The sequence below is a fragment of the Gracilinanus agilis genome, chromosome 4 (genome assembly GCF_016433145.1).
Source record: "Gracilinanus agilis isolate LMUSP501 chromosome 4, AgileGrace, whole genome shotgun sequence".
In the NCBI taxonomy this organism is placed as follows: Eukaryota; Metazoa; Chordata; class Mammalia; order Didelphimorphia; family Didelphidae; genus Gracilinanus; species Gracilinanus agilis.
In genome coordinates, this window is record NC_058133.1 from 334,810,055 (window position 1) to 334,829,890 (window position 19,836).

The following is a 19,836-nucleotide window of genomic DNA, read 5'->3' on the forward strand; positions in this document are numbered from 1 at the left end:
GAGCACAGACAATGGAGAAAGGCCTCTGGGTATTTTAGACTACCTAAGAAAGAAAAAGCCTTTTTTCAGTTCTCATCTTCTCTCACTTCTTTGCCACATTAAAAACTGTTGGAACATTCTCCTCTGCCCTGGCTCCTATCTACTTGCTTGGCTGCTCCTTCTGCTTCCTCTGCTTCAATCATTATCTAAGGCCTAATTCCTATGTGTACACATAGTCCTGGGGCCTCTTCCCTTCTATCTTTACATCCCTCTTAGTCACCTCATCAGCTCTAATTGGTGTAATTTCTATTCATATGACTCTCAAATCTACATCTGCAACCCTCACTCTTCTCCTGAGAAGCTCTAGTTCTATAGCACTGACTCTCTGTTGGACATTTCAATTTGGATGGGTACCATGGGCATTTTAAACTTCTTTATTTCTAATCCTAGTCCTTCTAATTCCCCTATTTTTGTTGTAGGATATCTTTCTAAGAATCCAGGTTCACAAGCTTAGTTCACAGTCCTTGACTCTTCATTCTTTTTTTGTTCAATATGTGATGAGCTTTGCTGATTTTACCCCACATCTCACAGATATGTTCCCTTTTCTTCAATCATATGGTCACTTCCCTAGCCAGGATCTCAGTGACTCCTGCCTGCACTATTGCAATGGCTGCCTAATTGGCTTCTCTTCTTGTAGTCTCCCACCTCTCTCATCTATCTTTTCTAAAAATGCCAAAATGACATTCTTAAAAGTTCAGGTTTGACTATGTCACATCCTTACTCCAGACATTTCGTTATCTTTCTATTGCCTGTAAGAAAGAATACAAATCCCTCAGCTCAGCATTTACAACTCTTCACAATCTGGTTCTAGGCTATGCTTTCAGACCAATTTCATATTATTCTTATTTCTTCCAAATTGGCCTATTTGTTGTTCCCTGAACATGAGATTTCATCTCCTCTCAGTTTTCTACAGGCTGTGCCTTCTGGCCCTGGAATACTCTCTTTTCTCTGGTTTGTCTATTGGCATTTATAGGTTCCTTAAAGGTTCAATTCATAGACCAGCTCCTATAAAGCTTAATCCAAAAAGAAGTGAGGGATTTTAAGAGGTAGATATGTGGAGGCATGTAAAGGGGAAAAAGGGATTTTATGGGTTCAATATACTAAAAGATTGTCGCCAGAGGACTGAACTATTATCAATCCTCAATTAAGAATAATCTCAAGTCAAAATTGACTTTTATGGTAGTTTATTTACAATTAGGAAGGTTGAAGATAGAGAAATTGAGAGAGAGAAACTCTGGCCTGGATGAGAGGCCCGGACCAGGTAAGAATTTAGAGGCCCCAGCAGAGGGGCACAGAGGTTAAACAAGGCTTCTAGCCACAAGGCCTTTTACAATTAGAGAGGCAAGAGAGGCCTCACTGAGGGTAGAGCCTCCAGAAATGCCAAGGGAGGAGAAAGGAAGTCAGCCTAACTTACCCATATGACAATTCAAAGGGAAGCAGTCAGAGGTCCCACCAGAGATCCTTCTACACCAAGTTCAAAACGCCAACTGTCTCCACAGGAAGTTACCATCATATTTAAAAGATAGCATCTTTCGTCACTTCCTGCATCCACCTCCTAATTTGCATGTCCAATCACAATAGCTGCTTCTCATAGGACTGGGGCAGTCAGTTGATTCTGATTAGTCACCCACTCTAGCACATGTGGGTTATGGATTTCCCAGAATTAGAGGTGCTCTCACCTTTGGTGATTAAATCTAAAGATGGGCAGTGTAGACTTAATCTAATTATCACAGGCAACATGTTCTGGGCTTCCTATACAACATATGCAAAGCAAGGGGATGGGAGGGGCAAGACAAGATCCAATCAGACTATGGAAGGCTTAAAATACCAGGCTACTGAGGATGGTTTATCCTATGGAAAATAGTGAACAATGAAGATGTTTGAGCAGGGGAAGCACTTTTAGAGTCAAAGGTGATTAGAGTGAGAGAAACATTTGTGTATTTAAAATGTTGGCATTTGAACGAGATAAGGAAAACACTAGAAGTTGGGAAAGCTCTTTAGGACTCTATTTTATAGCCCAGGCAAGTGGGTGTGAATGAGGGTAGTGAAAGAATGAGATCTTAAGAAATCATAACTCTCTACCTGGCCTTAGGGACCCTGAACATAACTAGATGAAGTTTTAGCCATAAGAAATTTTTTTCCTTTCTATTACCTCAAGAGGATCTTTTAATATATATCACACCTTACTCTTCTAATTTTCCTTATGGCCACTGTGTAAGGCCTAACTCCCCAAAGTAAAAAAGTGGAATAAAAAGTTAACATTCCCAGCAAAGAAAAGTTTTTTAAATTTTACTCTGAATTTATATGGACAATTTCTAATTTTACAAAGTTGGGTTCTAGCATAAATTATATTTAAAGATCAAATCTGAATCTTAAGTTAAAATGCTTTAAAAACTAAATTTTGTGAAGTAGAGGTTTGTTAGGTTTAAGCTGGTTTAAGCTGCTTTGTTGATGACCACAAAATATTGCTATCATCATCATTTATTATAAGATTTGGGAACTTTAACGTGAAATATCTGACTAAACTTCAGCTTTTCACCTAAGAAGTCATAGAAGTGAGTCATTTTAGTTTTGAGTCATTTTAACTTTCCCTGCTTCTATGCAAAAAAAAAGAAAGAAAAGAAAAGCCAATACAAATATGATATTCCACCCATTTACAAATAATCATGTGAGAATTCAGACTTAGTAGCAGTTCTTTATGGTCCACAATACCTTTTTTGTCTGGATACTGTGACATAGACTGAGGGACATAAAATTGCATTCAATCATATGAAACAAACAAAAAAAAGAAATGCAAATCTAGATGTCAATCTTTTGCTTGCTGATGATAATTTTATAGGTTTAGAGAAATCAACTTATTACTATTTTAACTTCTCCATATACCTGTGCTTGTGGCAGAATTACTTTGTCCTTCATCTGAATACTGACAAGGATATTGTAATGGCTCATCTGCTCCTGGAAAGTACTGTATAAAAATGTAAATTACAATTTAGCATGATTGAGATATATGCTGATACAATTCACTCATTTAACAACCAATTATTAAGTGTCCACTATGTATATAGCACCTGAATTATTTCACTATAGCAAATTCACTGTCGGATTCTTCCAAAACATAAAACTAGGTCAGAGCTGAGGCTGAGATATTTATCCCTTTGAAAAATATTTGTCTAGTTTGTATCTTAACATGGATGATACCAGTCACCACAGTTGTTAAATATTCAGTAATCTGAAAGAATTGAGGGACACTCTAACATAGAAAGGTAAATATTTCTTCTGACCCAGAGACAGATTATAACTTATAACCCACAGCATAAAGAACACATTAAAAAATGTTTCTTAAATTAGATTAAAATGTTTTTTTCCTTGAACTAAGTTGTCAGATTTAGCACAAATATGTGCTTATGGTAATTCAGAAATATTTTTAAAAATCATAGCAAGGCCTTCTGTATGTTGGACACAATATAGAGTAGCTACTGAAGGGCATCTATAAGAACCACAGGACAGAGAAGGTGTGGGAAGGTTTGATCTTCATCTCTGGGGCCAGTACTCATTCCAATGAGATCATAGAGCCAGCTATGCAGGTAAGAAAATTTTAAAAAGACAATTAAAATAATCAACAACTCAACAATTCTTTCACATCAAGTTGAGGAATTATCATAAAGCTCATTAGTGAACAAAGCCAGATCATCTATGACTCCATTAAATTAAAAAATTACTCTAAACTCCTGTAAATGAAACTTTTCCAAACCCCAAAAACAAAACCCCCTCAAAAAAAGTTATACCTGCATCAAGTGAGTCATTATTTTCACAATTTCCTCCATGGAAGGTCGTTGTGAAGGATCCTTTGACCAACACCTAGTCATTAAGCTTTCAATAGGTTTGGGTAAATTTTTGATCAGTGGAGGTCGAGTACCTTAGAAACAAAATATAAACATTTAGTTTACTTACATCAATGATGATGTAAACTCTGTAGGTACAAGTGATTCCCAACTTATTAAGAGTTTGTTTTCCAAAAATTTGTAAACTGGGTCAAACTCTGAATTTTTAAAAGCAACATTTTAAATGGAGATTTGGCTCAAAAAAACGACATTTATATCTGATATATAATTTTGTATTTCAAGTACTTTAGACTAACCATTTTATGTGTGACTATTTTAAAAGAAAACATATTAGAAATTCTATTTAGGATGCTAGGTACCATTATCTCCTCTACATTTATGGCTTGAAGCAGAGTAGGCTATAAAGGGCCAGGAGGTGAGAGTGGGGCCAGGGTGGCCCAAAGAGGTAGAAGTTATTCATAGATAGGGATAAGAGGTTCTAATATTTAATTTCAGTTGATTTTTTCCTTATTCCCTTTTCTTCTAAGAATGACAAGGGCTAATCAAGTTGCTTCCCATTCTCTTGTCACTGTCTATTGTTTCCAAAGAGGGTCTTTTTCCTTCCTTTGCCAACTGGAGAATGAAATATAGCCATATAAGCACATAAAATCTGGAAGGTTATCTGGAATTTTACTGGTAATAACAAAGGGGCAATAGATAGGAAAGAGAATACTGTCTTCCTATGCCAGGTGTCACTTTTTCTTTTCTCCCCCACTTGGGACTTTCTAAGCAAAATCAAAATCATAAATAGATGTTAATAATAAGCCACTGTTTCTAAAAAGAATGAAGATTCATCTACATTTATTTCATAAGCAAACCAGAATCAGGCTATCCTGGAATTTCATATGAGAAATGCAGGATGAATTTCATTGAAGGTGTCTGAAGGAGGAAGCAGTTTGGTATAGCAAAACAACATAGGCTCTGGAATTAAAACACCTACTTATGTGAACTTAGGCAAGTTACTTAACTATTTGGGTCTCAGTTTTCTCACCTATAAAAGGAGGGGCTTGAACTATATGGTCCCTGAGGTACCCCTCAGGTCTAGATCTGTGATCCTAAAAGGTAAGATGAGGTGGAGGCAAACACTGGCAGTGATTGGAAAGGAGTCAAAGAAGAAAGGTAATCAGATTTGACACTGCCCTTCTTGCACCAACCAATTCTATTGCCAAAGATTCTGCCCTTAGAAAAGATGAGAAGCAGGGATGGAGTTGGTGGGTGGTATCAGAAAACAATCCTAAGTTGTTTGCTAGGGAGGAGAAATCCCAGTAAGTGGCTGTGAAGAAATAAGAATTCCAGAGGCTATTAACCTATGGTATATATAATTTAGGGGCAGGCAGGCATCCTTCATTTATTTTTAAAGTAATGGATCCGATTTTACTGAACTTAGTGAAAACCTATACCTAGATAAGATCATTTCCCAACTTTTTTGGCGGTCAGAATGATTTTATATTAGAACATTTTGTTCCCAAAGGGTTTTTTTAAAATAATTTTTATTGATATATTTTGCTTTCACATTGCCCAAACTTCTTCCTTATTCCTCCTCCCAAACATTCTTGAAAAATTACCCTACATAACAAGGAATATTTTTAAAAGGGGAAAAAAAAAGAAAAACAATCAGCAACATTGATCAATACAATGAAAAATAATCAGAAAAATATAATGGATCTTCCATCTTTTAAAAGGAATAGAGGAGTCTATTTCCTCTTGGGGCATATTTATTCTTTGACTGTTTTTTCTATGTACGCTATACTTTTTGTCAACATTGTTTTCTTAGTTCTGCTTATTTCATGCTGTATCAGTTCACTGAAGGCTTTCCATGCACTCCTCTGTATTTGTCACATTTATTGTTTTGTAAACACAGCACATACTATGACTTATTTATCCATTCCTCCACTGACAGACATCTACTTTAGTTTCCAGTTTTTGGATATCACAAAAAGTGCGGTTACAAATATTTTGCTATATGGAAACTTAAAAATATATATGTTAATGACCTATTTGGTCATATGCCTAGTGTTATCTCTGAGGCAAAGAATATAGACATTTTAGTCATTTTATTTGCATAATTCCAAATTGCTTTCTAAAATGGTAGTAATAATTCACAGCACCATCAAATAGTGGGCTTATTCTGTAACAACCATTCCAACCTTGACTATTTTTATCTTTTGTCTGCTTTGCCAAATTCCTAGACGTGAGGTGAAACTCCAGTTATTCTGATCCATATTTCTCTTATTATTAGTTATTTGGAGTATTCTTTCACATGATTATTAACAGCTTGCAATTCTTCTTTTGAGAAATATTTGTTTAGATCTCCCAAGGGATTTGTTAAAATGAGATAATTACTTTGCAACAAATACTGAAAACTCTCATGGGGATAGAAGAATACTTTCACATATAATTTCAAATATATAAATACGTGTATGTGTGTATACACACACACACATATATAATTTTTTTTCTTTCTACTCACCATTATGAACAGCCCACATTATGCGGAAAGCTGGACCACCAATCTCATCGAAAGGTTTCCTACGGGTTATTACTTCCCAAAGGATAATGCCCCAACTGAACACATCACATTTTTCACTGTAATTGCTACCTGGAAAAAAAAAAACAATTAATTAGCATAACCTGATGACTTTCTTCCATAACATTTAAACAAAATGCTGGCTTTCAAAAAAGTTTTAAAGCAACTATAAGCTCCACAACTCAATATGTAGAGAATGAGAAACCATTTTTTGCTAGGGTTCCTTAATTCTTTCAGGCTGCTAAGGTGATTTTTCTTCTAAAATTAATTTAAATTTAATTTAATTAATAAAATTAATTTAATTTAAATAAAAATTTAAAATTAAATATTACCAGAGTATTTTGTAGCCAAATGACATCAGGAAATATTAGGTCAATCACTGAACTGAAATTAAATTAATAATGGTTCTTATTTCCTAGTCAATTACTGTTTATAGTAAAAAAATGTCTTTTAAAATAGTGTCTATATAATAGAAGCATAGTATGAAATGTATGAAATGTATGAAACACACAAAACTATCACCAGGAATCTATAGTAAATGGAAATGTAACAGAAAATTTGAGGCAGTATAATCATATCCTTGAACTCAGTCAAACATTGTCATTTGTATTCTTCTTAAATATTGCTTTTATCCAACAAATGAATTCTTTCTAAAGCAGATTCATTCAAATTTTTAGTGCTAATATCAATTTCTTAAGGGTATACTTATGAAAGGGAATTTAAACTCTTTTTCTTTATTTTAACTTAATCAACAACTTGGAGTCTCCTGCCTTTCACACTTACTTAATCATTAACATTTAGTTATTTCTAAAAGACCATAAGCACTCCTCCCGCTGCCCCTGCAACTCCCCCCACCCTGGGCAGTGCTAGGCAAATTAGAAGACTATGATTGGTTCCTGAGGTGTGACAGACCAGCCCACAGAGAAAGGAACTAGAAACCAGAGAGACAGGAAGTGAAGTGGAGAAAACTGCTTATAAAAAAGCCAGGGGGGAGGGAGGGTTGGGGCGAATCTGACTCATTCTGGTGCCTTGATGGCTCTTGCTGAAAGAAGACTTCTGGGTTGGACCTTTTTGCATTAGATTCATTTCTGAGTTGGGAGAGACTTTCACAGACTTCCACCTGGAGATTGGAACCTGGAGGCTGAGACTCTCTTGCTCTTCTGGCTGGAGATTGGAACTTTGTCTGGGAGTAAGCTAGATTTCTTCAGAGCAGACTTAAGAGTGGTAGGCTAGACAATTCCCCTATCGCCTCCCTATATTTCCCCTTTTACTATCTCTACCTTGCTGTAATAAAGCTAGTAAAGCTACTAACAGCCTTTTGACTTAGGATTTAATTTTTATAAACGGCAACCATAACAATTTTTAAAGTTCTTATATTTGTCAAACCCATTTTAATTATTACACACTTGAAAATATGGAAAAGATATAAATTATACAAATCTTGCTTTGGAAGATTTAGAACCTAAGATTTTATTTACACTTAAGATGCATTACCTATCTTACTTTACAGAACACAAAAATTACTTTGGAAGTTAAAAAAAAATCATTTTTTGATCCAACAAGAGAATTAGGTCATCACAAACTAGCATCATTTTACCTTCAAAAACTTCAGGTGCCATCCAAGCAGCACTTCCCTTGTTGTTGGTCATGTGTGTTTGAATGTCACAGGCAGTACCAAAATCACAAATTTTTAGAACTGTTCCCCCTGCAACCAGCAGCAAGCTGTTAAAACAACAACTTTTGTAAGACCAATAATATAATTCTAAGTGGAAAACAAATTTCATTAGTAGAGCTAACAAAACCTTACTACTCAACTTCTGAAGATATGTAGATAAATGATCACTGCATACTGTATATGTGCACATGGCTCAGTGAGAAAATATATAGAATTAGAACTCAAATAAGAGTTAACACAAGAGGAACAAAAATTAACTTATTTCCACCTCTTCACTCACTATTCAGTAGAATTCCTGGACCCATCCTTGCTATTCTCTCACTACTTTCATCACTATATAGTTTCTGGCTATATTATCTATCTTGGAAAAAACCAATCACTAGGCACTAGATTTCCAGTAAATAAAGAAGGTAATAAGCTAAGAGGAAAGTGGGAGGGTAAATAGCATCATTATCTACTTCTCTCTTCTATGCAAGTCATCTCTAAATATCATTTTTGGCTAGTGAGTCTAATAAAAACTTAGAAAAAATGGAATTTATCTTAGTTCCTTCTGTGGATTATGACACTAATGAAAACTCAAAGTATTGTAAAATGATAAAAGCATGCCACTACAAAGTGCTTCTTTTAACTTGCAATTATAGACTAAAGCATATATTACAAAACAACAAACCACCTTTAAATTGTTATTAGCCAAGAGGTTTGATAGTCATTGATACTACTCTATGTTTGTGATATAATACTCCTTTATTCAAATAAAATTAAAGTTTTTATAATATGTTTCCAAGTTTCAAGTCTATGACAATGTGAATGAACACAACCATAATTGAAGATGTAAAAATTTGGGTGTCCACAAATCAAAGTGCTGTAAATTTCCATGACACTAGTTTTTCTTGTGAAAAGTTGGGTCCACAGATTAATTCTTTAAAGCTTTCTGTTTTGCTCAAAGTCAGTGATATTTTCTATCTACCCTGTGCAGCAAAGGAAAGAAGCATTTATTTGGTTTACTTAAGAGTTAGTAAAGGGAATCTTTTTTTGAATAAATTATTAAATTAAGGTAAAAGTTAAGATGACTACAACTAAACATTCTCATTTACAAAAGAGGATAAAAAGAAAAGAAAAAAAGCCTCTAAAGCAACTATGGTTAAAAGGATTAAATGAAATGCCAACTGAGTAACTCTCTGACCTTTAGACTCTGGGCTTCACAACTGCTACACTGCCAGAACTATTACTATGGAACATTTCCTCACCTAGAAACAATTTTCTGATTCTGCCAATTAAGAGAAAGATAAATTGGTAATAAAATCTGTTTTGGCACACCAGTATAGAAATTTAGTAAGAAAGAGCAGTATACATCCTTTAATTTCAATTTAAATTAACCTCTCAAGCGAAATAATGCACATTAATTTTGTTTAGGCAGATCAATTAGAATTTATAGTTAAATTTAATTAAGACAGCTTGATAAATAAATAACCACTCATATCAAATGTTAGATCAGCATGTGTAGACATGTGCTGCCAGTTGTGGGGAGTACTTCACTAAATGTAGATGTAGAAATGCCAAAAGATCTGTGTCTGGCTCATAATTTAACTAATGGATTGTCAGAAATTTTAATAATTTAGTTTCCTTCCACAGATTTTTTTTCAGCAATACTATTTAAATTCAAAGTAGTCTTTATTGGAATATCTGATCACAAATGAAGCTCATGTAGGCATTACTGAAATAATTAATTCTTTATCTCTAGTTGTTATAAATATTCATATAGATTTGGTTTATTTATGATATAGTTGGCTTATATTACCTATTATATGTGTATAATCACATATACATACATATATTTTGTATGGAAAATGATTGGATGCACACACATACATAGCTCTAGATTCTAAGAAAAAGAGTATACCTAGGGCTATATCCATATAAAGTTGAGCAAAGCTAAATTTAAGAAAAATTAAAAATTGACAACTAGGAGAACTTAAAAAGCTTAATGCTTTAAATATGTTATGAAAAACACTTCAGCAAAGTGAGCACATACTTGTTACTCATCTCCAAATCCCCTTATCTTACTGGAAAATGTCATTGTATTGACCTGACTGTGTTGGGCTATAGTGGTAAAATTATAAAGGTTACAAAAAAGAAAAATTCCAAGAGGAAAAATAAGCTTAGCAAAGTACTCTCCCCCTCCAACAGACTACCTATAAAAAACAAACATCCCTCGAGATATAAATATATATTAGAATTTTTATATTGGGAAATGGTAAAAAAATTTCATTTCCTAAAATCCCGAACTCTTTTACCATTTTCCAAGCTGTAAATGAAAAAACAATATAATTCTGACAAAGAACTACTAGAAATTAAATTTGTTACTTTATATGGAGAAAATCTAAAGGTTTAGTAAAGTTATAGTATATAATAAATATTATGTCCTTAAGACATAAAATCAGATCCAATGAGTCTAGAGGGCCAAATAAATAATTTTATAGGTCAATGGACTAGAATGATAACAATTATGATCATAACATAAAATGACAATATTACACTAATGTTTAAAATTCTAAGTTGAAGAACAGGTGCTGATCTACACTGTTATCAATCAAACAACAAATATTTATTAAGTACCCACTTTGTGCCAAGCTTTTTGTTAAGTACTACGGATTTTTATTGTTTGGTCTAGCTGACTTTGTGATCCCATTTAGTGTTTCCTTGGCAGAGATATTGGACTGGTTTGTCATTTCCTTCTCCAACTCATTTTACAGATAAGGAAAATAAGGCAAAGAGGGCTAAGTGACTTGCCCAGAGACAACCAGCTAGAAAATATCTGAGGTCACACTTGAACTAGGGTCTTCCTGACTCTATCCGCTGAGCCACCAAGCTGCCCAGCAGGGCATATAAATTAAAAAATGAATGTCTTTGCCTTCAAGGAATACTGAGGGAAACAACATGGGCAGATTTAAGAACATACATACATAAATATATACCTATATAATAAGAGATATATAGATATAATGATATATCTATCTAAATATATATAAAGCTATAATGACATATATCTTTATATGTATATATATATATACATACATATGATACCAAATATATTCAAAGTAATCTGGGGAGAGAGAGTACATAGACATCTGGTGAGGGTAGAGGGTGTGTGTGTGTGTGTGTGTGTGTGAGAGAGAGAGAGAGAGAGAGAGAGAGAGAGAGAGAGAGAGAGAGACAGACACTGAAAGAGAGAGGGGGGGAGGGGAAGGCATAGAAGGTGAATCTTGGGATGGTCATGAAGGAAGGCATGGATTTTAAAAGGCAGCGTGAGGAGAGGGAACATTCCATGAGTGGAGATAGCCAGGACAAAGATATAGAAACAAGAAGTGGAATGCAGAAGGAGAGTAGTGTATGTATAAGGTGCATAGTGAGTAATATATAAGGAGACTAGGAATATTGGAAGGGCCAGGTGATGAAGAGCTTGAAATGCCAAAAAGAGGAGCATATATATAATCCTAGAGGTAATAAGGAACCACAAGAGTTTACTGATTAGAGGTGACATGCTCAGAATGTGCTTTACAAAGAGGGAATTTCCTCTATCAAGGAAACTACAGGTCCAGAAAAAATGAAGGGCAGGAATGGGGGATGTGGAAGGAGGGAGAGGGTTGACAAAGTGCTTTCCCCGCCAATGACACTGTTAGAGAGACAACGAATATTATTAATCATTTTATAGATTTAAGAAAATCAGCTCCAGTGACTTGCTCACAATAACCCAATAGTTTTAGAGGCAGCCCTTAACTCAATTGTTTTGTATATGAATGCTCTTTCTATGACATTATGCTGCTTTATTAGATAAAAAGTTCATCATAAATGACATTTGAAAATATAAGCTAATATTGTAATCAATTTTCTTACAAAAAGATAATGAACTGGGAACCTACTTGGGTGGTTTCAAGTCTCTGTGAATTAGAGCTTTTGGTTGCATACTGTGAAGATAGGCCACTCCTTGGGAACACTGTAAACACCAGCTCATTGCATGGGCAGCAGTGTAGTATGGCAAAGGCTCAGCACCATGCAGCACTAAAAGAAAAGGCACAAACTAAAAAGAACTTTATTGCATATTACCATACACACAGAGTTAATCACTGCTGCCACCACCATTACCACCACCGCCAGGGTATCTCAACGTCAATTTGCTCTTCCACAAATCCCCTCATGGATCCTTTTAAAATGTTTCTTCTCATTAAAAAGAACTGATTTTATATACTTAATTTTAAGTAGATAATTTACATATAAATTACCAATCATACAATAATGCTCATATTTAATGTGACTCATTTAACTGTAATAGACGTTATTCTATTTCCTTCTTATATATGCTATATATAGGTATACATAGAAATATACACTAATATTTCATGGAAGAAAACTTTAAAAAAACGACTAATTTGATTGTACCTCAAATTCTGCAAGAACCAGAAGTTGTTTTGGCTGAAATAGTCTATGAAACAGCTGGGTTTCCATACTTTATTTCCTGCGGTTATTGGTAAGACAGGCAGATGTGAAATGAAAAGGCCCAAATTTGAGAGGGCACAAAAAAAGGGGGGGGGGGGGAAGGGTGAGGCATGAAATAAAATATGCTGAAACCATTAAAAACTAATACTTTTATTTTATTAAGTACTTTCCAAATTATAAAAGTTGCTTTCTAATCTATGAAAGGAATCCTAACCAAAGAAAAAAAAAAGAATTAACTTGATAATTAGAATTATTTTGTATCATTAATGCTTAGATTTTACTTTTATTTATGAGGACAAACTCCAATTATTTTTATGACTTTTTTGGAAATTACCATCTTTGCATCTTTAATATCCTGGTATTATTATTGAATGACATTCAAAGTATTTTACATATAAACTTAGAGGTATAAATAAAAGGTTTTTTTTTTTTATTTTGCTAAGAACTTATCTCTTAAAGAAAAGAAGTACTTCCTGCTATGCTGATACTCACCATTATATAAAGAGCCTCCTTCAGCATATTCCATTACAAGACATACCTAACGGGGAAAGACATGAACATCAGGATAGAAACATAGGGGAAAAAAAAGGATTCCCAAGATTATTTAAAAGACATATTTATTCCAACCCACATCACAGATGAAGAAACTGGGACATAAAATGGATTAACTTGCCCAAGGTTATCATTAATTAATTACAGAATTAAAAGTCTAAATACAGGTTTCCTGAGATTTCCAAAACATCAGAACAAAAAAGGCAAGCTACAATCAATCAGAATTATCTGAATTGTCCTGGGGCCACATTGAGAACTTTAGTAATGGCTAATCTCTGAAAAAAATGTAAGTGCCTTTAAAACAGGTATCATTCCATTGTTTGTCTTTGCATCTCCAGCACTCTGGTATACAGTAAGGGCTTAATAATGTTTAATGACTGAAATGATTTGAAAGTTAATTTAAAATGAAGAAAAACAAATAAATTATTTTTAATAGGAAACAATGCAAAAAAAAATTTATTGCATGCTAGATTCCTCAACTGTTCTAGATGCTGAGGATACAAAGCAAAAACAAAATATTCCCTGCCTTGAAGAAACTTACATTCTATTGGATAGGTTGGGGACAAGTAAAATTAATAAACCTGAAGAAATAGTTGGTTAAAAAAATATGCCCTAATTTATGGACAAAAGAAAACAAAATCCAATGACAAATAATCCAAAAGGCAGTAGAAAAAATGATGTGGTTGGCAAAGATTAGAACAAAAAAGTAAGCATTTACTCCATTCATGAATAAAGAAAGGACAAATGTGAAATCTGTATGAGAATAAAATTGTTTTAAGTAAACTTGATTTATTTTAAAGTTTGAAAATAATAACTATTTCAACTTGAGTCTGTATATAGAATAGCATACTCACCATTCTTTCCAAATAATGGTCATGAAGTATTTTATTTTCAAGCATAAATGATCAAAATTACAATATTTTTTAAAAAGCTGTTTCAAAAGAAATGCAGTAACTATAATGAGCAAAGTCAGTCTAAGAGAATAGATAATGAAAAGTCTCTCTCCTTTTGGTGGAGAGTTAGGACCAAAAGGGGCAGAATGTTGCAGACATTATCAGATCACAATATCAGTTGCTTGTTTTTCATTATTATAAGAGAGCACTTGTTGCTGGAGGATGAAGAGAAAGGGAAGAAGAGACTCTTCAAAAATGACAGTGATGCAAAAATAAGACAACAAAAAACTCATTTAAAAAATAAAAGCAGAACAAGAAAAATTTTCCACAAGCACATGTATTAGGAAGACAAGTGCTAGCAACTTAAGAAAGTTATATAAACTTACTGGATTTAAACAGGCTCCATATAACTTCACAATATTTGGATGGTTTACACGGGATAATTGCCGAAGCTGGAACAAATTAAATAACCCTTTAAAAAAGTATTAACCTTTAATGCAGTTACTTAAAAATTATTACTTAAATGAAAATACAAATTATAATAAGCTATCAAAACAGACAACTTCAAAGGCACAAATCAATTATCTACTAGCTATTAAAGCTTTAAAAAAGAAACTGACAACAAATACATTTTAGTTACTCTATAGCTCTTTCACCTTAGTAACATGAAGTTCTGTTTATTTACCAGTTTAAAAAGCAAGAAACAAATTTAATATATGTCAATATCTTTTCATAGTAATGGAATTCTAGAAATTCCTGTATGATTGAATAAGTAAGATGAGAGCTCAATATTATTTTCTCTCTAAACTAGGAAATTAAAAATTTTTACTCTCCAAAGAATCTACTTTGACTTAAAAGGGAAAAATATGAATAATAATATGTGAAAAGATATAATGCTCCGTGGCTCAATTCAGGTAAAGTAATTTCTACCTGCTTAAAGTAAAGCTATTAATCTTGCCACAGCTAAGTAGTTCGTTCAGTCAATGTAGTTAATCTGGTTATATTTAAGAAGAATATGTAAGGAAAAGCATTTGAAATGTCATTACCAGTATTTCAATCAGGCTGGACTCTGATGTTCAAAAGGCTAAAGGAACTCTTTGTAAAAATAAAGTAAAATGGCCACTTTGTTGACACGACTACTTCAAATATCACCCACATGATAAAAAGCTAAAATAGTGGAAGATATTTTCTCAAGATACAACAAACTGGGTTACTAACCTCTACAATAAAGGCTTTTCTCTCAGATTCACTTTCTATTTGTTTAATGGCCACATCTTTTGCTCTCCATTTAGCTTTGCACACCACTCCAAAGGCTCCTCTTCCAACAACCTAGGATTAAAAAATGTTATAATTAGGTGCAAAGAAATATTTAAAAAATTTGTTTATGCTAATCTGAAAGTCAATGGTTGAAAAAAATTTAAGAGATAATTTACATTTGAATGCACAGCACACTAAACTAAAAAAATGTGAATAGTTTCAGAATCAAATGGAGATGTGTAGTCCTTGTCCTTGAGAAGCTTGCAATTGTAACAAACATGCTTTGAAGGAATTTTAGAATAAGGAGGAGAAAATGGTGAGAGAAGCTAGATTGGACAAGAGTAAGAAATGACTTCTGTATAAAAAGAAAGAAAAATTGAAGGGAGAAAAAGTGATGGGGTAAATACAATCCATAGTAAGAAAAATGTCAGATTTTTAAAAATAGAAAAATAAAAAAAATAAAGTTCTTTGAATATCTAAATTATTAGACTTGAAAAGGGCTTCACTAATTATCTAGCTCAACATTTCACTTGATGAAAAAAATCTTCTACAATATCCCTGATACTTGGTCTATGTTTGAATGCTTCTAGTAAAAGGGATTTCTCTTTATCAGCAGACCATTTCATTGGGGACAGCAAACTTAAGTAATACAAAGTTTTTCCATACCCTGAAGTGAAATTTGCTTTTTCATAATGACTATACGCTGGAACTTGACCTTGATCTCTGGAACAAGAGAACAAATTCAAAGTTCCTTCCATATGACAGCCCTTCAAATATTTGAAGACAGTTATAATTTCTTCTACACTAGCCTCCAAAAAGGACTTCCTGCTGACAGTAATACAATCTTGAAAGTACAGAGTGTATCATTTTATAAAGTATCTCAGAAAGGAGAAGATACTAAAACAAAGTGCAGTATAAAAGTTCTGTTCAACATGAAGTCTATCATGAACATATTAAGATCATACACCTTTCCCAAATTAATGCAATTCCAGAGATAATTCTTGCTCAAAGACCCACTGATTATTAACCTCAATGGAGGCACATAAAACAGGGAAATGTATGCTCATGAAAAGTGTCAGCCCTGGTCACAGAAGATAACTGCAAAAGATCTAAATGAAAGAGAAATTCCTTATAGATAGTCAGGTCCTCTTATTTCTACATTTAGTGCTAACTAAATCATGCCTCAAAACATTATAGGGCAGCCTAGAGACAGGAGGTCCTAGGTTCAAATCTGGCCTCGGACACTTCCCAGCTGTGTGACCCTGGGCAAGTCACTTGACCCCCATTGCCTACCCTTACCAATCTTCCACCTATAAGTCAATACAAAGAAGTTAAGGGTTTAAAATTTAAAAAAAAACAAACAAAAAAACCCCAAAAAAACATTATAGGGCCTCCTCAGTGAGTGCCATGATGACTCAAGATTCTGGTTTAACAATCCAGAGGAAAAACCAATTGGATGAAATACTTATGTTGTTCAGACTTAATGTTCAAATGGATGGTAAGTTCCCTGCTTATTAGTACATCAGTACATGCACCTGGGGGAGACAATGAAGACAGATAATGATTAAGACAAGAACTAAAAAGAAGAAAATACACTGAATTTCAATTGGGAAACCAGACAGTGCTTTTACCAAATCTAACCTACTTCCTGGTACAAAGACCCACACATGAATCTTGGAATACTACAGCTTCTGAAGAGTCAAAGTTGAGGCTGACCCAAAAGCCACTGGAAAATGTGCAGCAAGGACAAGTAAACTACTATTCTATAATATACTACATACACATGAAATAAATAAAAACCCTTACCTTCCATCTTAGAATCAATGTGTTTTGGGTCCAGCAAGGGCTAGGCAAGAGGGGTTAAGTGATTTGCCCAGGATCACCCAGCTAGGAAGTTTCTGAGGCCACATTTGTCTAAGGCCTCTCTAGGCCTGGCTCTCAATTCACCAATCCAACTTACATTATAAAAAGAAAACATCAAGAAAGTTTACAATCCGAAAAGAAAGTGGGACGGTCATGTAGTGAGACATAATTGATGGATAGCCAGAAAACTACACTAGTAATCACAAAACATAAAAAGATCTAGGAAAAGGACTAGTATGTTAACTGGATTGATTCTCTGTGGAGGATCTTTCTGGAAGAAAATGAAGAACTGTAAAGATAAAATCTCTTTATAATAAGGCTAGCTTACTAAAGAAACAAAATCACCTTATAAACAATATTAAACTTTGATGGTAGTTTTCCTGATGAGCTGTCAATGTGTACAGCCATTTCTATATCTGCATAATACTTTATATTCAACAGAAGCTTCATAAGTGCTTGCTAAACTGATAACAGATCTGATCCTGTAAAAATATGGGACATCATTAGTCTTTGACATACTGAAGTTCCTATCTTTATTTTCTCTTCTTTTCCCTCCCACAAATTACATAGGCATCTAGCTGCCTTCTGCTCTCTAATCCTGGTTTCCTTATAAAACTGGCAAGGAAACTAATATTGGTTGCAAGTTTAAGTCAGAGAATAAAAGACTTTGTTTCAGTTAAAAGAAGTTATGAATTTTGTGCAGAGGATGTTTTAAGGAAAACCTCTGAAATCATCATAAGTAGCTCTGAAGATAAACCTGATTCAGTCCTTTAAATGGTCATGGGTACACGTGAAGGGAAAAAAAGAAGGTCGCCTTTTGGCTTTTTATTACTACTGGGAGGGCAAGTTAAATTGGTCTAAGCGGCTATGGATATCAGAGACTTATTTCCAAAAACTGGTGAGAGTTGAGGATAGAGAATTGTATGCTCCAGCCATCAGGCTTTCTTCAGATCTCTGAACCTTCCTGCTAGGCCCTCTCCAAATCACCCTGCAAATCTCTCTTTTCCCCTTTATTTCCAGACCACAGTTTAAGGTGCGTCCCTTTCCTTTGACAAACAACTGCTACCTACATATTATGTTTTCTAGAACTTCTGGCATCATTCTTTTAGAATTTATTGATATGCCTTACAGAAATGCATCTTTTCTGACATTATACTTCTGAATTTCTGTCTTTGGTCCAAGCCTGTGATATAAAAACTCCTAATAAGGAGGCAGACTGGTACCTCATATGCAATTTATAATTTTAAGAGTTGCTTAAGACACAGAGAAGTTAAGCAATTAGCTTTTAATCGTTTAAGGACTTGATCTTGGGCTTTCAGACCCCCAAAGAAAACCTTTATTTACTTGATTTATTATTGGTTGATGTAAAACAACAACCAATATTTACTATTGTCAAGTGCAAGTTGGCCTATATAGGAACAGAGAAACAAAGTCTTTTTTTACTTATTTTGTATTGTATCAATCTGTTCATTCAACATGGGCTAGAAACACCTATACTTTATTTCTGATTGTCTTAATCTATTTACTCAGTGATATTTACCAGTCTCTAGTACAAACAGAATAGTAAGAAAGTAACAGTCATCATTTCTCCTTATTGGTGCTCATGTGCCATCTAGTGGCCAAATAAGTGAAGGTTTTTTTTATTACAAACTATTTAGAAACGGTTAATATAATTTTCATCCAGCTTCATTAAAATCAGGATCTACCTGTATTAGGAATAGTCTCTTCCTTTAAGATGCTTAATTTATAGTCTAATATGGGTGAACAGATATAAACTCATGAAAAATTAACTAATAGTATGAATAAAAAGTGATAAAAGGAGGTGGTTCTAGTACAGTAGCAAGGGATCTCACTAGGCTTTGAAACTTCTCTATATGATCTTGGCCTAGTCAGCAAAATCCTCTGAGCTTCAGTCTCTATTTGAAAAATGTGGATAATAACACTTTATAGGACAACTGTGAGGAAAGCAAATGGCACTAATTTAAATGTAAGTTATTAATTTCAATAAAACTGTTAGGAATAATAAATATTTTGTTCAAGAAATGATGAGATCAAAGCAGATTGGGTTAGCCTTCTTGGAGAAGATAGAGTTGAAAGACTGCACAAAAACCCTGTTTAGAAGAGAATAAGTAGATAGACAAGTTTGGTTGGAGGTGAGGATTTTAATATGGGAGTATAAGGAGAAAAGGCTGGAGAAGTATGCTAGAGCAATAGTGTACTACATGCCAGATTAAAAAATTTGTGCTTTATTTTCTAGGTAATAATAATTTGCATTTATACAAGCCTATTAATGTTTCAGTACTGGGCTAAACCACCCTGGGAGGAAGGTGCTATCAATATCCTCATTTTACAGATGAGTTAACTAAGATAAAGAGAAGTTAAATAACTTGCCCAAAAAGTCACACAGCAATTACATGTCTTATATACATTTTGGAGTTTTAATTTGAAGACTAATATAAACTTTTCAAGTGTTTCTATTTTTTTTTTTCCTTTTAGGAGTCAGGGACTTAAACTGGGATCTCTGAATTAAAAATATATACTGGTAACTAAATTTCAACTGAATTGGTTTTCTTTGTAATCTTATTTTTTTTATGAATTTAAAACAATTTTAGGAAGAGTTCCATAAGTTTCATTAGAAAGTCAAAGGTGTGGCAG

General features: G+C 33.8%; 1 protein-coding gene across 5 annotated transcripts in view; it reads right to left on the reverse strand.

Annotated features, from left to right (window-relative positions):
* The window catches only part of MAP3K7 (mitogen-activated protein kinase kinase kinase 7), a 77,410-nt gene that overhangs the window by 40,859 nt on the left and 16,715 nt on the right, over positions 1–19,836 (reverse strand). For all 5 annotated transcript variants that reach the window (XM_044676480.1, XM_044676479.1, XM_044676478.1 and 2 more), the window contains exons 2-9: positions 15,280–15,390; positions 14,448–14,513; positions 13,109–13,154; positions 12,043–12,181; positions 8,045–8,169; positions 6,391–6,519; positions 3,825–3,955; positions 2,923–3,004 (exon numbers count right to left, since the gene is read on the reverse strand). In XM_044676480.1, coding sequence (XP_044532415.1) covers positions 2,923–3,004; positions 3,825–3,955; positions 6,391–6,519; positions 8,045–8,169; positions 12,043–12,181; positions 13,109–13,154; positions 14,448–14,513; positions 15,280–15,390 — 829 coding nt within the window. The remainder of the gene's footprint in view (positions 1–2,922; positions 3,005–3,824; positions 3,956–6,390; positions 6,520–8,044; positions 8,170–12,042; positions 12,182–13,108; positions 13,155–14,447; positions 14,514–15,279; positions 15,391–19,836) is intronic.